The following is a 22861-nucleotide window of genomic DNA, read 5'->3' on the forward strand; positions in this document are numbered from 1 at the left end:
TGTAGAGGTGAACAACATCATTCCATATGTTCAAAATATGGCTTCCGGAGAGGGCGAAGTTATGCTGACAGCTTCATCTCTCTGTCTTGTCAGATCTGAAATATGCCAATAATAATAGGTCCAGTGTTTGTGTTTTTCTGGATGTTCAAGGTGCGTTTGATAATGTTTGATTATGTATCTTTCAGCCAAGTTTCATTGAGTAGACAGATATCAACATTTTGCTCAACTAAAAATTTAGACAATAAGGGTTTTGTTCTATGTATATGTCGGCGTTACGCCAGGGTTTTCATACATAAGTTCTTTTACAATGAAAATACAATACAATTCTATAAAACTTTAATATATTACTTGTTTACAACAAAAAGCCACGTCTTCGTTTTTACACAATTAGCCATTTTGTGATGGTTATAGTAACTACAACTTCTTTTATACAAACAAATGTAATTACTGCGAAACAATTCACAAAATATAGCTTTATATTCACAATACAAATTTTTGTGATTTTTACATGACTAACATTAATTTATTTTACATGAATTACTTTTAACTTAAATAAACTAACTTTGTTATTATCCAGCCTATTAATAGATGGCGCCAACATCATTTGCATAACAATTACAATACTTAATTAATTTATTCCTATTAATTATAATATAAATTACTATCAATATTTATACTTTAATATTTAATTATTTATACAGTCATTTGTGTTTTTAAACAATAATTTAAACAATATTCATATTCTGAACATTATTACATAAAAACAGTGTCTGTTAAATATTAATTAAAGTAGAATAACAGTTTCATCTTGCTAATAATAAATAAATATTAACATATAATAAAATAAACTATATATTATTATGTTAATTATTGCCAATAGTGACGTTTGCGCCCATATTTACTTAGAATATTGTACTGAGCTGATGAACAGTGAAATCACAGGTTCATTATCTGTTTTATTATTCAATTCAACTAAAGTTTGGACCATTGCCATCAGAATATTCTTATTGTTTACAATTTCATCCTTAAGTTGAATTTGATTCAAGCTGGGTTCAGACTCTGTTTTATTTGCATTATTTACAATTTTTACATTTTTATTTAATTTATGTACATTTTGGCTTATTGATGGTAGGGTCTTAACAATGCTGCTCGGCTGTGTAGGTAAAGACGGAAAATCAGATGTCGTAATTGTATTAGCCACAGAGGCATAAGTAATGTTACCCTTTTTTTCCAGTATTTTTTTCATTTTTATTGGGCAAGATTTGGAAATGGCCAGGTGAGGGTCACTGCAATTGACACAACACACGTTCTCTTTTTTTATCACAGTCTCTGAAATTATGCTCCCCAGCACATATCGAGCAACGTTGTTTACCATTACAAATTTTCGCAGGGTGGTTGAACTTGAAGCACCGGAAGCATTGTTGCAACGGCGGGACATATTCAAACACCCTTAACGAAAATAGGTCATATGAGGCCTTTATAATCAAAGGCAGCTAAATCCAAGTCTGTCAAATATTCAGATAAACTACAAAAATCGGCCCTAAACACGTCATTACGGGTCCTCCCGATCCATCGAAGTACTGCTCTTGCTAGGGCCAGTGTTACTGCCGGGTTTGAGAAACTGAAATAACTTTGTTCGGATAGCTACGATATTCTTTATTTAAAGCATAGAAGCAATAATCTGAGTTTTAAATGATAAAACTTCGTTTATGAGTAGGTACTTAGCACACAGTAAAAATGAAATTTTTGAACTAAATTTGTTAGAGATTTAGCTGCATTTGTTATAACATGAAAACACTAAAGCGTGTTCAACTAACTATACAAGATAGGACCATTGTTAATCCATTTTACGACATTAAGGCGTTTAGCTGCCTCTGATTTCATAGGCCTCATATTGGATGTTGTCGGGCAGAACATTTGATAAGAAAGTTATACTGACAGTCTCGAGACCTACAGTACTTTGACCGACTTTTTTCGTGAATCTTCTCATTGAAATAATTTCATAGATCGAAGACAGTTTCGTATATAAATCCTTGTTCGAAATGTTGGTAGGCACATATCGGATGATTTTCTATCTGCGCTGCAGGAATATGCGCCTTCAAGTTGTGCTTTGTTAAAAGTCTGTATTTGTGATGAAATTATTTGTATTGTTTAAAAACAACCGCAATTTTGTTGGGATCGACTCTATGTAAAGCTACCACACCTTTCACCTCCGAAGTAAAAATATGATTTAAGTAAACTGGGCTTTTATTTCCAAGCTTAACCTGTTGGTTCTGGCTTTCAACAAAAACGTTGAAGTCCGTATTTGTACAATGTTCAGGATAAAGTCTGAGATAACCTGGCTTAAAAAACGGAATAAAGTCATCCTCACCGCCGGCTACTTCAGGTCCACATTCCTTCGCACCTCTTTTACGAACAATTTTGGATCGTTTCGGGGTTCCACCTGGACCTCCGGTTCGTTCATACTAATTAACAAAATATACAAATATTTACACCGACTAAAATAAGTTTTGGTAATATTTACACAGGATATTTTAACGAAAAACAGTAAAAATATGTAAATTGACCGCCACGTTTGAAGTTCCCCACACTACAGAATAGGAGTGTGGTGTGTCGTTCACGAATGAATTGGCCTAAAGGTCTAGGCCATAAACTAAAAAAAAAACAAACACGAATGAATCCTTCAAATGAAATACTTCAGTTAGTTTCCGATTTCGTCCTCTGGTTAAGTTACAATTCAATTAGTTCAGTTGTTTAGCCCACACTCCATAGGCAGCTCGGCCGCGATCCGAACACCAACGAACGGACCTAATTTGCCATCACGCTCCGTTGTGGTACCGAACTGATTGTCTGTCTCACTCACTCACTCTGTCTATTGGTTATTGGCTTCGATCAATAATAGTACTAGATTAAGGATCAGGAACAAAAATAAGACGTTCGAGTGGCCACGTTTGCAGACACGAAAACATCTTCATTTCTTAGAAAAAAGTTTAATAATGTTCAGTTTATTATAAATCTTAATGCTTAAACATAAAGTTCGGAAACATTGTAATAAAACACTGACTATAGTAAAAACGTAATATTAGTTTTAATTAAAGCTACTTAGAAATAGAAAATCTGTGTTAGCTCACCGCCAGTTGGCAGCGTTCCCAGAAGGCTGGCAGCATTTTCACGCTAGATAGCAATGCTAATTCTTTGTGCAAAATACGTACCGGCATTCTGGTCTCCCGAGGCTTCAAATGGTTTTTTTAAGGTCCTTAAAAAAACTTTTAGCAGATGGACCCCAGGGGCCCAGTTTCTACCCCAAATGGAACAAAAATGAAATCTTTAGAAAGAATTTCATAAAGTTACATAAAGTTTAATTACCATACCATATATTTTATATTTATTTAGGTACTTTCGTCAGAAAAAGGATGTTATGGAATAAATTTAAAATGACACTTGAAAATAAAAAGTCATCAGTACAAAAATATTGATTCTAAAATGATACATAAAATGTAAGTTAAAAAAGGTTAAAAAAAAATTGTTTAAAATTTCGTGCTTATTTTGTTGTGGAACTAGATGTAGTTCTTGGTATTGGTTACATTTCAATGCTCAAAACACAGTGAGTATTGAAAGACGTAGAGTTGCAAAATATATTTGTTTTAGGTTTGTTTTTTATGGTCGCAACTATTTTTGACCGATTCAAAAAAGTATGTAAAATATTATATAAAATATTATCTACTGCTTTTTTGATACAACAAATAGGTTATGAAAATAAAATTTAATAAAGTGAAAAAAAATATGAAAGGAAACAAGAAATATGTTTTCCACGTATTCTTTATACAGAAGTAATTAAAACAGTAAGTAATATAGGTTTAATTACCTTTAAACAGATTCAGTTTCATTAGATCAGATCAGTTTAATAGGCTTATTTTATGGCTGTGTTCGTGTCCCCCAGAAAAGAAATCCTTTTTAACATATGCGCTTAAAATATTTACGCATATAAAGTTTTATCATACTTTTTTGCATTGATTTGCCACCACTATTGAACAATTATTCTTGAATTTTTATAAGGCTTTTATATTTCTTCTCCTCTTTTTTTTGCGACAATATATATCCATTGCGCACAGCAAAAAGGGGTTATTAGGAAATCTACAAACAAAAATAACATTATAAAATAACAACACTACTCTATGCATTCCCTGTTCAAGAATAGGTGATGTTTGATATAATAGTTGGTGCCTTGTTTGAAATATTGGCCAAACAATTACAATATTAGTAAATTGAATTTTATTTACTATATAATCCTGTTTATTATTTTATGAAAAACACATAAACTTACCAAAAAAATATATTCCTTCCAAAACCTTGGTGTTACGTTGGTTATTTACTCAGTTTTTGAACGCGCAGTGCTGCTTTTTGACCTCTTAATGTTGGTTATTTTCATATATGGATTAAAACACTTAATTAATTAATAAGTATTATTTAATATAGGAGCACACACTTAACCGAACACTGTTAGGAAAAGACAAGACGTAAGTTGAGTTAAGAGCGAGATAGCTACATTTTAGAATTACAGGTATCGAATGCGTTTAGGAATTGGTTTGATATCTCACACTCTCCCCAACTTATAATAAACATAAATGCCGTCAGCCATAGATTACAATACCTCTTAACTACACAAATGCATATTGCTTTTAATATTATCAATATTGTCGTCCATAATTATTATAAAATATTTTTTTGTATCTCAGGAATGTGGACAAGATAGGACCATAATAACAAATTACATTATTATTTTTGCAACGTTTCGGTCTTTTATTAGACCTTCATCAGGCATCTGAAAATTACACATATTGATAACCAACAATATAAAAAAACAACAATTGTCAACACTACAATATTTACCATAATATGAATTTAAACAATCACTATCCTACAATTGCCTTAGACATCATAAACTAATACAAATCAACAAAGCCGATAAATTAGTTAATTATTATTTTTGATTTTAGAAACAAAGCAAACACGACCCATAAAAATTGCTATCTCGTGACAACGGTTAGCCCACTATCAAAACATTCAGTACATGGGCTATACTATACAATATTTTATACTAGCGCCAACCGCGCTAAGTATCAAATTCAAATATATATGAAATAAAGGTTATTTTTTTCTAGTAGATTTATACTCTTTTAATATATCATTATATAAAATACTTAAATTGTTAGTGTCTGTTCGTTTATTCACAGTATCATTAGTTTTTATAAAGATCATTTCGCTAACATTACGTTTCCACCAATTCATTCTTTACCTAGGATTCAAAATTATGATGTTGGTCAAAGTAGTGGGTTACTAATGCTGTCTTATTCTCTTTTAATATATTAATATTTTTGCAATCATAAATGTGTTGTTTTACTCTATTACTCAAATATTGCCTAGTTTGTCCAATATAGCATAAGTCACATGAACAAGGTATTTTATACACTATTCCAGCTTGTTGTTGTTTGTTTACTGGATCTTTTAACTTAGAATAGATGGAATTAACTCTTAAGATGTTATAAAATGCTAATCTTACATGAGTTCCTATAAAAACTATTTAATTTATGTGATAATTCTGCCATATAAGGAAACATATCTAATGTTATTATTATTTGAGTTAACCAAACTCCTTGTTTTATTATTGAAGTTCTCTTTAAATTTATTTATAACACTATCTACTAATGGCATTTCATAATTATCATTCAACAATATGTTACGAATCTTCTTAAAATTAACTTCATAAAAATCCTTACTACTTAACCTTGTCATTCTGTCGAGTAAACCTTTAATCATACCTATTTTTTGAGACCGAGGATGATTTGAATTCCAATTTAATAGACGACCTGAACTAATGGGTTTAACAAACCAATCAGTTATCAATTTATCATTTGATCTTTTGACTAACACATCTAGAAAAGATAAACTATCATCTTTTTCTACTTCCATGGTAAATTGTATATTATTGTCAAAGCTATTAAATAACTCTAAGATATTATTTACTTCCGCCTCCGGTATGGCTGCGATGGTATCATCCACGTATAACTTGAAGAAGTGAATTTCAAACGGTAGAACCATCAATATCTGATCGATGACATAGTTCATAACGATGTTAGCTATAACTGGACTTGCAGGGTTTCCCATACTGCTGCCTTCCATCTGTGCATAGAACTTTCCTTGATATACAAAGTAACTTGAATCATAACAAAACGTAATGAGGTCAACTAACACACTCTTAGGAATTTTTACTAGATGCTTAATGTTATCCCAAGTTTCCTCAATTACTTTAAGAATCAAGTCACGACGTACATTAGTGAACAATGACACTACATCTAATGAAATCAGTACATAATTCTTCGGTAAGCTAACTGTTTCACTAAACGTCACGAAGTCAAATGAATTTTTTACATTATATTGAAACGTTTCGATCACTGGAGTCAGTATTTCATGTAGGAACCGTGCCAGGTTGTAACTCGGGGAATTAACACAACTGACCACTGGACGCAAACAACAAGTCTCCTTGTGCGTTTTCCTCAAACCATAAATCCTAGGTGCAACAGTATACTTTGCTTTCAGATGTTTACCTTGTTGTTCATCAACAATTTTTGCTACTACTAACTCATTCACTAAACTGTTTGCAACTTTTTGCCATTTATTTGTATTGCTTTTAATATTGCTATATTGCTTTTAATCATTACACTGTGAACATGAAACTATTTGGTCGACGTGCCGTTTCCATGTTTGACCTTCCACATCTATCATATATGTAAGACCTGGCACTGACTCAGCTAGTACTACACCTTGGACCCATGGCTTAGCTTCCTTCCTATAGTCTCTAACCATAACCTTTTCCCCCACTACCAAATTAGTTTTTCTATTTCCTATCTTCCTTTTGCTGACTACATTCTTCATGTTTTCCTCTATAGGTGGTGGACGTAACAAACTAAATCTATTCCTTATTTCCCTCCCCAACATAAGTTTTGATGGTGCTACCCCTGTACTTTTCTGTGGTGTGCTTCTATTGTCATTTAAAAATATATTAATTGCTGTTGATAAGGTGTGACCGTTTTCTTTAATTTTTGTAACAGCTGTTTTGAAAGTTCCTACAAACCTCTCAGCTGCCCCATTTGTGGCTGGGTGGTAAGGAGCTGAGAATGTGTGTTTTATTTGATTGCGTTTACAAAAATCCCTAAATTCAGAGCTAGTGAAACTTCTACCATTGTCTGTTACTAAGTGGTTTGGTAACCCAAATCTTGAGAATATATTCTTAAAAGCTTCTATTGTTTTATTTGAAGTGATGTTACTCATTTCAAATACTTCCGGCCATTTAGAAAAACTGTCAACTACTACTAAATACATTTTATTGTAAAACGGTCCTAAGAAATCTGCATGAAGTCTATGCCATGGACCAGGCGGTATTGGCCATGGTTTTTGAGTTTTTGGTGGGGTCTTACTATTTTGTAAGCAAATCATACAAGTCTGTGTTACTAATTCTATGTCCCTATCTAATTTAGGCCACCAGAAGTATGACCTAGCAATTTCTTTCATACGCACAATACCAAAATGACTTTTGTGTATTTCAGATAGTATCTGATCTTTACAAGATACTGGTACAATAATACGAAACCCCCAAAACAAACATTCTCTGTCAATACTTAGTTCATTTTTTCTAATATAAAATGGCCTCATTTCTTTATTTATTTGTTTTTTATGCGGCCAACCATCCATCATATAGCGAACTACTTAGGCAATATTACATCTTTTTTTGTTTCACTTTGAATTTTCTTCCAATCTAACGTTTCTATTTCAGCATTGTTTGCATGATAAATATTACTTGAATCAGCACTTACAATTAAGGAATGGTCATTTATACAATTATTGTCAAATTTTGTTACAGTTCTTTATAAATAATCTGCCGGATTCATACATGTTTTAATATGCCGCACCTTGTAATTAAAAGCGGACAAAAAGATAGCATAATGTTGTAACCTTTTTGCTGCCATTTTAGGTATACTTTTTGTTGGGCCAAATATTCGTACTAATGCAGCAATGTCTGTTTCCAACTCAAAGTGTCTGCCATATATATAGTTATAGAATTTAGTTATACCAAATATTATAGCCATTGCTTCCTTATCTATAGTAGCATATTTTTTTTCTGTATCATTTAATTTTTTACTGGCAAAAGCTATAGGCTGAACTATACCTTGTTCATTCCTATTTGATAGGACTGCCCCCAATCCTATTTCTGAGGCATCACAAGTTAATATCAAAGGCCAATTAATATTATAATGCTGAAGGCTAGAAACATTCGCTAATTTCTGCTTGACTATTAGGAATGCTTTTTCACACTTATCAGTCCAAAGGAATTTATTTTTCTTAGTACATTCTTACAATGGTGTTATCAAAGTTGCTAGATTTTTGAGAAATTTTGAATAATAATGAACTTTTCCTAGAAAAGATTTTAATAATGATAAGTTAGTAGGCCTTGGTGCGGCGCGCTACCAGCACTCTAGCGCGCTGCCGTGGAGTGAATAGAGCAACCGGTCGACGGTGTATCGCGTCCCGACCCGGCAGGCTGGTTTTGGTCCAGCGGGGTATTCCGGGACACCAGCGGCACCGTCTGGGCGGCCCGACGAGCTGCCGTACCGAGACGGCCGACGTTTCAGAGCCTTCGATTCGCCTCGAAGGCTCCGTCGGCTGGGCGTTCTTGGGGTAAGCCGCGCCGTCTGGCTGTAGTGTTGACCGCGGTAGCCCCCCTACCTCATCCGGATTCTGACCTCGGAGGGGATCGGACGTCGGGTGTAAGAGTGCAGGGGAGTCGTTTAGTGGGTGGGTCCTAAAATCCTTGGGCCCGCGGTCTGCTCACAACACCATGCAGATCGTTGAGTCTCACATACCCCGCGCGCCCCTTTTGCGCGGGGACCTCGTAGGAGGTTCGGCACTCCACCCGAAAAAAAAAAAAAAAAAGGCCTTGGTGTATTTAGAATAGGTTCTATATTAGTTTTAATAATACTAATTTTATTTTTGTCTACTGTAGACGCAGGAACGGAGGATATCCAAAAGAGAATTCGTCTACTGTATAATTTCGTATATTTTCGATTTTACAAAAAAAGGTGTATAATTTCGTATACCCTCGATTTTACAAAAAGGCTGTTAGTTAGAAAGTTATGAATAATATGAAGTGACACAAATGACATAGAATGACGTTTTTGCTGTCAATGTGGTTTGACGTATGACGTTTATTGAGTTTGTAGATGGCGCTTTCGTCGATGGCAAACATCAGTAGCCAAAGGTATTTTATCCAGAACCACAATATGTATTGTTTCTGAATATACCGCCGGCCTTGGAAGAACCAGCTTCTTCCAAAGTGTGGTCTTCGCTTTACTCGCCCTCTGTATCCTCCGGTTGAAGTAACTACTAACGTTTGTAGGTGAGCTCACGGGGCTCAAACCTGATGCCGTTGCTAACACGAACCCTAGCAAGAGCCGTGCTTCGCAGAATCTACCACCGGATCGGAAACGCGACCTACTGAGAAGATCCGGCGAGAAACTCAGTGGGCTGTGTCTGGGAGTTAATTTACTCGTCGAGCCCTTCATCGCAAGCGACGGGTTCGACGAGAACGGTGACCGGTGCTTGAAGTACCTAGAAGCACCGTTAGTGGATCGGGAGGATCCGAGATGACGTGTAATGATTCAAAGAATTTAACTTCTCTAATCTAAAACAATATGAAGTATTAAGTTCACTAAATTGTTAAGCAAATTTTAAAAGCTAGGTATGCTTTACATTTCCTGCCTACAAATATGTTTTGTTATGACTTATGTCCTTACCTAGATTTTTTTGTAGTAACAGCCTCGTCATCAGTTTCTGAAATCTCGTCCGATTTTGCACTCGTGGAAGGTAACATAAAAGGGATATTATCAGCATGTTTTTTCTAGAAAAATGCATATATTATGTATTAGGTATAGTCATAAGTTCAAAACATAAATGAAAAAAAAAATACTAAGGTATTACAAATTCTTAATACTAGCTTTACTTCGCGGTTTGCCCGCATTAAATTGTTACTGTTACCCTCCTATCGCTCTAAAAGTTATGTAGTACAGTACGCCCGCGATCTGAGTACAGTCGGAGTATTTCGGGTTTCCTTTAGGCGAGATCAGACATATTTCTTTCATCTTTCTCAGCTTTCTTCCAATTAGGCTTATGCGTGAGTATATTACTTTTATTTGAGTGTCGTTTTTCTAAATTTAACTATGAACACGAAATAAAACATTTTTTTCGATAATACTATGAAGTTTTATTTATACAAATTATGTAAGTACAATATTAAAACCATAATCATATAATTCAAAAAACAATAATCATCTAATTAAATAATAAGTATCGAGAAAACAAACAAAATTGCGAAAATTAAATATGAATAAAGATTGGCATAGCAATTAAGGTTAAGAATAAGAATTATTTAAAAACGACTAGTTAGAGTCTAGTTTATTTTATCATTGGCTATAACTGAATAAGCTTGGGTAATGCGTATGTAAGCAACACTAGTTTGATCCGCGGCTCCGCCCACGTGATGCGTTGAAAAAAGTATTAAACATTCATAACAAATTTTATTAAAATTCGTTCAGCCTTTTATCCGTGAAAATGTAAGAAATTGTCAGAGAGAATTTCGTATTTATAATGATGAATTAGATTCCTAATACATCATTATAAATAATAGAACAAAAACGCTTAGAAGCGTAATTGTTCTATTATTTATAATCAATCAGTAATATGAATAATCACATATCACACATATCAGTACAAAATCTCAAAAATAAATATAATAACATAACACTGCTCTTATTTATTAATCAAAATAAATAAGAGCATTGTTGTGTAATTTATTTTCAAAATCAAATAAAAAAAAACCTAAATAACTATAACAATTGCGGCAGGCGTACAGTACAGGTCACTAAGTATTAAATATAATAAAAATTATAAAGTAACAAATCAGTCATGAGCTACGCAGCTGTTGTTTTTATCGCGGACTCTTATTAAAAGATGAGGCACAATATTAATTACTTAACACATTGGCTGCGCCGCCACTAAAAACGATTTTGCCCACTGTGCGTTACGAGTCACATGCTTCCCGTATCGAAATTGCCAGCTTTGCGTTACGGCTATTATTTTCCCGTACCAGGTCCTGACTTTGAAGGTCCCTGGAGACGTGGAAACTCATAGTATGATTTCAAAATTTAACTCACCTTCAGATCATATTATTGTTTATATAAAACTGGCGTAGCACGGGGATCTTTTGCTTATTTAAAAAGTTATGAGCATTTTAAAAAAGCAGTGATTTTACGGGAAAATACTTCCCCTGACGCATAGAAATTAGGTACTGCTAGGGATGAGGTGTATTTATAAAACCATTTCGTATTTTTTCCATCGTATATTTTATACTATGCATAATTAACATTTCAAAACTTAACAAAACTTATCTGAAATAATAGGAACTTAAACACTTTAACTTACTTAGTTGAAAAAAATATAAATTCAAAACTTAATAAATTTAAAAATAATAGGAACTTAAAAAAATACTTATTCAAAGAGTATTGCTTAGCTCTGTTTATCTTAAATAATAGGAACACGGACACGTTTTAACGTACTTATTGGAAAAATATATAATTCAAAAAGTTTATGATTTCAAAATAATAGAAATAAAAAAAAAAGTATTGAAAGAATATGGCTCACCTCTGTTTATCTAAAATAATAGAAACTCGGACACGTTTTAACTTACTTATTGGAAGAATATAAAATTCAAAAACTTAATGAATTTAATAATAATAGGAACTTAAACAAACATTTTCTTGCCATCTGACTGAGAAATTCGGCTTATCCGCCTTACAATCTGACAAAACAGATTTTTTATACACAAACAAACATTTTAATGTTAGGTGCCCGACTGGCATGAGACTCTCGGGTTGTCAGTTCCGGTATCGACCGGGGACGCATGTACTCCGCTTCGAAGTCTGGCACGCACTGACTGGGGGTGCGAATGATGCAACAGATGCGCGGGCGCGGGTAGCGCGGGGTGGGTCGTCGCGGCACGGACCTGCGTCACAATCCCTTTGGCTACTGTTGCCCCGCGAAACGGAACGCTGCGTTACAACATAAAATTTTAATGAAAATAATTTTAAGTAACTCTTTTATTAGTGATGATACTACTACTATAATTTAAAGTATAATAATGATTTTAATGTTTTATTTAGTTATCAAAAATACAGATTTTGAAATGATTGCACTAACGATATTTTTTTTATTGCCTTTACTCCTAAGACGATTTAAACACATGAGATCCATAATAAACATTAAGTATAATAAAATTAGGACGGAATCAGATTTTTTTTGTATTTTTGGACTGGTTTAACTTATTTTATAATTGGTATTTCTATTATCAAAATTAAGTTACATTGTTCTCACGAACAAACTATCTGGTTCCAATTTGATTTACGTTTGAAAGTAGTCCAAAATAACAGTCACAATAATAATATGAAAAACAAATTAAATTGGAGCCGGACAGTAAAATTGGGTATCTTACGTATAATTATAAAATGTTTATACTTTTATTTAACCAACAGAATGCACTTTATTGTAGCATTCTAAACACATGGCTTTTTGGCAAAAAGTGCGAACTTTTTTAACTTTCTTGTCAGTCTCTCGGCTAGTGAACTCTTTTCTTAATGAACGGTAGCAGGGATGACATTTCTTAAATTTCTCCGTCCTTATCAAAGTGTGAACTATGCGGTTTTTTGACTCATTGTCAATTAAATCGGTAAATTGTGTCTATGTAGATAGAATAGATTGAACAACAGACTCCAAGAAAGTCAACAAGCTCATTTGGTCCTCATTTACCATTTCATGCACAATCCATGCATTTACTATGCAAGTTCCAAATAAGACATTCATCATTAACTTGCGATACCATTTCAGTCCTCTCAAAAGTGTTGAGTAATACGCGGTCATTTGGTCACTAAAATCAACTCCTTTCTTATTTTCATTGTACATAATAATACTTGGTGGCTTCATTATTGGCTGCTTTGTTGCTCTTGACACTTTCCCCGTATCTATCAAACTCGCGTCGTGCTCTTTAACAGTCGTCATCATTGTAACCTGGCGTTTATCCATCCACTTTATTACTTTGACCCCTTTCTTGTTCATGTTTCCAATAACTTGTTCATTTTTTTACTTATGAAGGACTTAGGTAGTCCTCTTCTGTTGGTTCTAAGTGTACCACACATAAATGTCTTCTTTTTTAGTAATTCTTCAGCTAATGGAACAGATGTATAAAAGTTGTCTGCTATCAAAGTTCGACCCTCTTCCAGTAAGTTCTTAGTCAATTTCATTACTACATCGTAACCATGTCCAGCGCCCGACTTTTCTTCATCCTTTCCCGTGTATACAATCACCGAGTAAGTGTAACCCTCAGGTGTGCACAATTTATATAGCTTGATGCCATATTTGTGAGCTTTATTTTTGATATATTGACGAAAGTTAAGACGTCCTTTCCAAGGGATCATTGTTTCATCGATCACTATGAATCTTCCTGGCTTCAATATTTCAGTAAATAATTTGAATACAATGTCCAGTATCTTCCGAATCTTGTATAATTTATCTCCATTATTTACATTATCGCTGAAATGCCAAAATTTCAATAAAAGCAAAAATCTATCTCTTGTGATCAAGTTTGCAATATATTCATTTCGGTAGCATCTCTTTTTAGACCAATATAAATGCAAATTTGGTACTTTACTGATACCCATGACCATTAACACCCCCATAAATCGCTCCATTTCTTCTATAGTTGTATCCTTCCATTTGTGAATGCGAGACTTTGGCTTTAGAACATGTGAATTTATGAATTCCGCTGCATATTTATTAGTTTCTTCCACCATTGCTTTGATAACTTCATCGGTCACAAAAATTTGTAGTAGTCCACGGGTTCATTTAGTTGTACATCTGGGGAAATATTTATTATACTTTTTAGAGGGTACTCAGCAAAATCAATTTCATCATTATTAGCAATTTCTGTCCATTTTTCCACATTCTCTATATTTACTTCACTCGCTATATTTTGGTCTATTACTGAGATATCGTTCGAGTCGGAATCACTATCACGTCTCCGTACGGTTCACACGTATCGGTCGACGCAGCGCAGTTAACGAGTAATTACGAATATAATATCACTACCGAGTGCTTTGTTTTAACACCGTTTGTCAAGTGAGGGGTACTCCTGGCAACGGGAGCCCCTTCTGACACTATGGATAAACTTACCCCCACCGTAAATTATGCCAATGTTACATCCAAAACCAGTTACCCGAAGAAAGATCAAGCTATTATTATAAACTCAATCGACGGAATCATGATTTGAGACTACTTGTTAGCCCTTTCCGAAGTGACCAAATCAACGTCAATCCGCTTCATTTCTTGCCTCGGTTTGATGAAACCAATTATTGGATTTATATTACAAACGAAACAATGAAATGCTTTGTATGTAATGGAATGGGACACTTGGCAAAATACTGTCCGCAAAGCAGTCAACAGGTTCTTGGTACCAAAGGCCCTAACAACCTCACGCAAAAAAATTTCACTACTTCCAATGACACTACAGTCAAATCCAACAAGCTACCATCACAGTCTCTCAATTCTATAATTAACCTTGAATCTGAAATAAACCAATCTAACCCCCTACCGAAATTTCCAAACCGCAAGCACCAACAAGCTTACTACCACACAAAAAATTTGACATATACAAAGGTGTTAAGCGGATTCATCCATCTACCTCTTCAGAACCATCACAACCTGAAATAAATCAAGCTGAACCTACTGTAGATGACAGCACTATCATAGTCAGTGATTACAGGGATGAAACCGACAGCAATTGGTCTCTGGACGAAGAACTAACGAAGACCCCTAAGTCACTGAAAAAGAAGAAAAAAACTCTCGATGACAGAACTGAAGAACAAGTTTGGAACGATATTAAAACAGATGTGGATCAGTCAGAAACACAACCTCATTTTCACCGTGGAAACACCGTGGAGGGGAGCTCATTCCATAGCCGGATGGTACGTGGCAAAAAAGACCTCTGGAAACGCACTGTGGATGACCGCAGTGGCTCCAGGTAGTATGGATGAACTCTACTCCGGTGGCGGGCGGTGCGATGGTAAAAACGAGATGCCGGTATCATCTCGAACAATTCCTCAGAGCACTCCCCATGGAACATACGGTACAAAATACAGAGGGAACCGAAGTCCCTCCGCAGACCCAGAGGTTCCAAACGATCCGTGAGAATGGGATTATCGACAATCCGAACGGCCCTCTTCTGTATGGAGTCAAATGAAAGAAGCTGGTATTTGGGAGCCCCGGCCCAGAGATGGGAGCAGTACTCCACGCGAGGCCGGACTTGTGCTTTATAAAGCAAAAGTCTTTGTCCAGGCGTGAAGTACCGCTAGCATTTTGGACGCCAACTTGGCTTTGCCTTCCAAATTACTCCGAAACTGGACATCGCTCGAAATGTCGACCCCAAGTATCCCAATACTCTCGGAAGGTTGCAGGGATACTCCTTGGGATTGCGGCGCCATGACAAAGGGGTCCTTCTTCGCAGTGAATGCGCAAACTTGTGTCTTTAACGGGTTGAATTGAACCAAGTTCAATTCACCCCATTTGGAGACTCGCGCCCAGAGAGTTCTCCACTTCAGACACAAGTTTTGATCGTCTCTCTTGCACCACGCGCCGAAAGAGACTCTGATGGCCGATATATCGCGCATCCCCCGTGCTGTCATCCGCATAGCAATGCATGCCATCAATAGACAGCATGTCATTGATATACAGGATGAAAAGCGTGGGGGAGAGCACCGAACCTTGTGGAACGCCAGCGTTAATGGTCATGGTATCAGAACAGTCACCGTCTACAACGACCGTGATGCTCCGCCCATCCAAAAAGCTAGCGATCCACTTGCAGAGACCCTCGGGGATTCCGTAAGATGGTAGCTTCGACAGAAGTTCCCTATGCCAGACCCTGTCGAAGGCCTTCGCGATATCAAGGCTCACAGCAAGAGCCTCGCCCTTGCTCTCCAAGGCTTCAGCCCACCTGTAAGTAAGGTATACAAGAAGATCGCCAGCAGAGCGACCGTGACGGCAACCGTACTGTCGGTCACTGATCAACTGGCGATCCTCCAGATACTTCAGGAGTTGTATATTAATTATTCACTCCATCACCTTGGAAAGCAAGGAAGTTATCGCGATAGGCCTATAGCTCGATGGGTCCGACCGGTCACCCTTCTTGGGGATAGGGTGGACGTGGGCGGTCTTCCATGAAGACGGAACCCTGTTAGCGCAATAAGAGAGGCGATACAAACGCGTTAGCGCAGGCGTCAGCTCAGGAGCACACGTTTTTAGAACCACTGCAGGGATGCTGTCTGGCCCACTCGACTTATGGACGTCCAGGAGTCGGAGTTCCCGCCTGACTGCACACTGTGTAAAGCAGATCTCCGGTAGGGAACTATCACACCGGAGGATGTTCGGTGGTGTGGCACCCCCGTCGTCCACAGTCGAGTTCGAGACGTAGCCGGGGTATTCAAGGTACGAAGTATCATCCGGAGCAGATATCTGCGTCTTCGTCAGAAAAAGGAGGGCAGGCTGCGCCGTCTCAAGATGGTGGTGTACGGCGTCGAGGTTGCTATGTAGACCCCTTACATTGCTGAAATCCACATTAAATGTGGAATGGGGAATCGCCGACAAAACCCTTTTCCTTTTTCGAACTTTCATTTTTTTATTTTTATTTGGAGAGTGGGATTGGGTGGGGTAGGATGTTCGAGGCGAAATCGTGACAATACCTTAATAAAGCGCGGAGCACAGTACGTGCTCGACCACGGGTTGCGTGAGCGACTGACGCAGGGCATGGAAGGGCCCCCAGTCCACCCTGCGTTGGAGTGAGAGTAGGGAGAGAGCTATAGTGAGAAAGATTGAACGAGAGAGAGAATAAGGGATATTGAGAAATAATACACGCTTTATTGGTTTGTGTATTCGTTTACTGATTAATTATTAGAACTTTAGATGGCAATTCTGTCGCATAACGTCATTTGCAGTAAACGCAGATTTTTCATATATGTACAAGATTATTAGCACTTATACAGTGTATAAACAGTGAGTTAAATCTATAAATAAACTTTATGAATAAATTTTTGTGATAAAGGAGAATGCCCATTGCAGTATGGAATTTGGTTTCAAGTTGTGCTCTCATGTAACTTACCTCATTTTGTAGGGTTTAATATGTTTATTTATAAAAATATATATATATATCTCTAGTTCGCAGAATTAGGTTATTTTTGTACAAGACAGCAGTGGATACTTTTTGATGATGCTCAGTTCCTATATACTTTAAAACATACGTATAAAGTATTTTATTAATGAAAAACTGTTTACCTAGCATAGTATCGTGTGGCTAAGGCCACTACGTCCATTCGTTATCTAAAGGTGGTACTATTACGGCAATTCAAAATAAAACAAGAATAGACATAAAATAATTTATTTCTCATATTATGCAGATGTATCATTATACCTACCTTAGCCCAGCCTAACATGGACACAACAACCCACAGTTCGATTGCCAACGAGATAGCTGTAGTAATAACTAGAGATTGAATTAATAGTATTAGCAATGTTTTCATCACGATTAATTAATAAGTACGTATGATAAATAAATTCTGCCCCCAATATGCCTGGACTTCTGTCTAACAAATTAACGAATCATATGACCGAACGAAACACACATATTTAACTCAATCAGAAACATGAGAAACGGCACCAGTACCTAAATCAAACTACCATTGAAATTAAGTACTTGTCAAATGTCAGTAGTAGTAGTTGTTGTAGTTTTCCAACTAGAAAGGCAAATGTATCATACCATACAGCATAATATTTATATTTTATATTAAATCTTCCCTTCCTCTAAGTCTCGGAAATCTAAAGTTTTAGATTTGTATAAATATAAGCAAGACTTATAAATTAGTTCGCTAAAGAAGTTTCAATTCTGACATGTGTACTTTGTACGCACGCACTTTTTTTTTCTTCTATTTTTCTACTGTGCTAATCAAACTGAACTTATTTTTAATTGTTACCCACGTATCATGTACCAAATATATCTTTTTGTGGTCGGGTTTATTAGGATTCCATATAAGTAATACTCTCCGTTTCATACAATTGAATGAACTTCAACACTTTTTTGGTACTCCACTCCATGATGTACAAGAAAACAAGCACGTTCGTACCGCACCAAAATCTGGACGAAACCACTGAGCAAGTAATCACTACGTTAAAAGAGAGGACCCTGTAGTAAAAAAAAACAATATCAATTTATGAAACACATGGATTGGCTCAGTGCCAACCTGACGAACCTAACTAAAACTTCAACAAGCCAATGTCGCCAGCATGAATTATTCACTAATATTTTAACGGGCCAAAACACGATATCTTTTTGGAGCCAGATTAACGCTTAAGTACTATATCCCGACCTTTCGACTTAGTTGCATAAGCCGTGGTCGAGATCGGTCGCGAACACGCACATGAATTGCAAGCTGTTCTACCTTTTAATTTAGCTGATGCAGTTGCCCGAGTCGTTAATACATTTGAGTTGGCGCTGAAAGTTCTGTAAAACACAGTAAATATACATTAAACATACGGTATATGGCAATCTATATCTTTAAAATAAATAATTTAAGTTAAAACACACAAACGTAGTTAGAAACTGTCGGGAAGTATAAAAAAAGATTGAATGATTGGAACAAGAAAGAAGAGGAAACTAGAGGACATAAGGCACAAGAAGAAAGTAGAAGAGGGTAGGGGACCTGCCGCGTTATTGATACTGGAAGGCAGAAGACCCTACGTGTGAGCAAAGCACGAAACATAAGTCGGTGGAAAGAGGATCAGGCGAGGGAGTGCAACTCGAGAAAGGACCCGGAGAGAACAGTATTCCCCAATGTAAATTAAAAGTTGTTTAATGTATTTAATGCAAACCCATACTTCTAGCTCGTAACAAAATAAATAAATATATTGTATAAAACACTTACATGTTCTACTGACGACGTTATTTATTTCGCCATAGCTTGTTGTTGCGCTTTCTTCGATAAATCTGCAGAAGTTTCTGCGGTTATCGCAAAAGAACGATTTATATTGCGGCAATCGTTTCTTATTAAAAAATAACTTAGGCAACGCAACAAGATCTCAGACATCATACTTCTGTGGTCTTTATACATCCATGACGTATCACAGAAAGCTATCATTATTCTAAAACAATAGTCACTAATATTTTGTCGAAACAATTGCGGTCGTACTTCGCACTCAAATACCTTTGTAGCTAAATCAACTGTTTTACAAAGCTATTTGTCGCTCCACCATTCTCGTAAGACTATGTAATCATATATTGAATTTTGTTCAGGATTGGAAACTTTTAATGTTTTACAGCACTCTTGACACTTTTGCTCTTTCAAAATAACTTTAGCTAGATAGCCACTGACATATACAGTTGGCTGCTTGTCAGAGATTTTATACAGTTCTTCCAATTGCTTGTCAGATTCTGTCTCATCATAGTCGTCTATATCTTCTAAATGCAACAGTGGCAAATTTTCTTCTGAGGTTGACAAATTATCATTTCTAGGGGTACATGCAGCAACACACCTTCATTTAAAGAAACCAAAGGTTCCTTTCCATGGGTATCTGGAAGTAGCAGATTTTCGCCACAAGATTTCTTTTCCTCGGTGTTTTTTTTTATAGCAATAGTTTATTGAAACCCGTCACGAGGTCGTATTATTCGCTGATGATACATCATTATTGTTTAAAATTAAACGACATTTGGAAGATTATGACGATGTGAATGATGCTATCTCGCGCGTGGTACATTGGTTTAGTGTTAATAATCTGTTATTAAATAACAAAAAAACAAAATGTATAAAATTTACCACACCTAATGTTAAACAAGTTGACACTAATATTACTGTAAGTGGAGAGACACTGGAGCTTGTGGATTCGACAGTTTTTCTTGGTATAACAGTTGATTCCAAGCTGCAGTGGGGTCCTCACATATGCAAGTTAGCGAGTAGGCTTAGTTCTGCAGCGTTTGCGGTAAAAAAAATACGAATGTATATTAACACGTTAGCTGCCATGTCAGTCACCGGTGCCTGACAGACTCACTAACTGTTCAGGCCATGTCAGCCACCGGTGACTGACATCGAAGCATCAAACTTAAATGATCGCAGTGTGCCGTCCAGCACGTTTACAGTGTTCTTTTCTATTAGAAATGACTGACGTGGCCCCAAGCAAGACATATTCAACATGGCCTCTTATTTTTATATCTAGAAAAAAAGTTATCATGTATTTTTATGATAGGGGTGAATTAAAACACAATGAAATTTTTAAAACTTTAATATTTACTGAGGTAATCACATATTTTTGGCGAATCATTGTTTAACGAACAATAGAGATATTCAAAATTATTATTTATGTTCAATATTATAACATTGAAGACAAAAATGAGGTTCATTTGGGCATTGAGGGCAGTAAGTTACAACTTGTTTGGTCTTTTTTCTTGCATATATTCTGTCAACTGTCTGTACATTTATTTTATAGCATCTAGAGCAATATTTCCGAGATTTTCTCACAGTCCCTTCTTTTCTTGTTAATGTATGCTTTTTTCTTGTATTTCTTGTAAATCGCAGCTCTGGTTCGTTGTTTTCTTTGCCTGATTCTGTTAGATATTTGCACAAAATCTTTGTGTAGTCTACTATCCCCATCTAGGAATTGAGCAAAGCTGTATTTAGTAGTAACTCCACAGCCAGTTTTCTGTGCCATTTTACTGACTTTCGTAGCGGTGTTGAGTAGGCGATCATTTAATCCGATATGTCTACTGCTGCTTTAGCATTATTGTAATCGGTCACAATTTTAGGTTTTATTATTTCCTTGCCTCTTTTCGGTGTTCTTGAAAATCCAATTGAATGTTTTGTCGAGAGTAAATCGTCTCGTTTATCTTTCCACTTCATGCATGTCATACCGTCTTCGTTCTCTTTTGCTCGAAATTCTCCCTTTTTTAGGCTTCCTGTCATAACGTCCTTAGGCAAATGTCTTTTGTTTTTGCGGAACGTACCAACGAGGTGAGTATCTTCTTCTAAGAGCTTTCTGCCTAAATCTACACTGGTGTACCAGTTGTCGGTATAGAGCGTGTGACCTCGTTTAAGGTAGCTGGTCATAAGAGACATAACGATATTGCTAGGTGTTACATATTCAGTTTCATCACGTTAACCAGAGTAAACTTGAACCTTTAATGTATATCCTGGATTGGTAAATATTTTAAATAGTTTAATACCGTATTTGTGCCTTTTTAATTTAATATATTGTCGAAAATTACTGATGATAGCCGAAGGCGGCGGACACTGACGGTTATTTCCCGCCAAAATGCAGAAGGAAGCGCGCTCAAACTCGTGGATTTACACCTACGTGCCTGACATAATGCTTGACATGGCGCAGGGACTACAATTTGTATCATTCGCGCCACGTCAGGGACCGGTGCCTGACAGTTTTTTTATTTTCTTTTTTTTACTAAAATAAAGAAAAGGGAACTCTTTTTTATACGTAATTATTCATTATTAACCATTTGAAATCAAATTCAAGAAATTAAATTAGGAGGATTTAGAAAATATACCTTGGCAGTTAACGTGTTAATGAAGATACGGCACGCCTGGTTTATTTTAGTTATTTTCATAGTGTTATGTCCTATGGCATTTTGCTATGGGGCAATGCTGCCGATGTCGAAACGATTTTCATCCTGCAGAAGAGGGCTATTCGTGCTATTTATAATATGCACCCGAGGGAATCCTTGAGGGACAAGTTTAAGGAAATCAAAATTCTAACTTTAGCGTCCCAATACATTTTTGAAAATTTATTGTACGTGCGTAAAAACATTGAAGAATTCCCCAGAGTCTGCGATTTGCACAATGTGAACACTAGGAACAAACATAGGCTTGCGTTGCCGGCGGCTCGAATTAAGAAAATAAGCAACTCTTTTAGGGGGCTGGGTGTACAGCTTTTCAACAAGATCCCACTAAACGTTCAACTACTACCTGTTCATAGATTTAAGAAAACTGTTAAGGAACGTTTGTGCAACAAGGCATATTATAAAGTTAAGGATTATTTACTAGATGGCACTACGTGGGAATGAGGCGCTCGCTCCTGGCCTTTTCATTTTTCATTATTATTATTATTATTTTTAATTGTATTTTTTTGACTTGTTTTTTCTTTTATTGTGAATATTTCTATTTATTTAAAAAAAAAGAAAATATTTGAGAAAAAACAAAAAAAAAAAAAGCCCGCTGAGTTTGTTTCGCCGGTTCTTCTCAGGACTGTGGCTTTTTTTGGAACCGGTGGTAGAGTTAACATTGTTATTTGTATTTTGACATTCAACAAGTGTGTCATACTGACATCTAAGTTGAAATAAATGATTTTGAATTTGAATTTGAGCAAATACTATGTCGTGAAAATCGAACAATATTTTACTATCATCGCTTTCATAGTTTGTTCCTCTCCTTCGGGGTACACTCAGGCGAATTAAAACTGACGACTTTAAAGCTGATTTGAAATGGTGACCGATCGGGTTTCTATTTGTTGGGCTGTGCTGCCTCATAATTCCGAACAAATTTTCCAGGGAATCCTGATTGAGTTGTCTCAGATTTAAATTTTTGCTCTCTACAAACCTCCAAACTCTTTGAAGGGAGGTTATGGTTGTGATATATCCATTGACACATCTCACGTTGTTTAA

General features: G+C 36.0%; 1 protein-coding gene and 1 long non-coding RNA gene across 2 annotated transcripts; one reads left to right on the forward strand and one right to left on the reverse strand.

Moving 5' to 3' along the window:
* The first annotated feature begins 796 nt into the window (after nt 1–796).
* On the forward strand, nt 797–2239 carry LOC119630500 (uncharacterized). Its single transcript, XR_005246243.2, has 2 exons — nt 797–1306; nt 1391–2239. It is a non-coding gene; the product is annotated as an uncharacterized LOC119630500 (long non-coding RNA).
* Nucleotides 2240–13214: 10975 nt separating this feature from the next.
* Nucleotides 13215–13952, reverse strand: LOC134201317 (piggyBac transposable element-derived protein 4-like). Its single transcript, XM_062675841.1, has one exon. The coding sequence runs from the start codon at nt 13950–13952 to the stop codon at nt 13215–13217; it is 738 nt and encodes a 245-aa protein (XP_062531825.1).
* Between the last annotated feature and the right edge of the window lie 8909 nt (nt 13953–22861).

The sequence above is a fragment of the Bombyx mori genome, chromosome 24, assembly GCF_030269925.1.
Source record: "Bombyx mori chromosome 24, ASM3026992v2".
NCBI classification, from domain to species: Eukaryota; Metazoa; Arthropoda; class Insecta; order Lepidoptera; family Bombycidae; genus Bombyx; species Bombyx mori.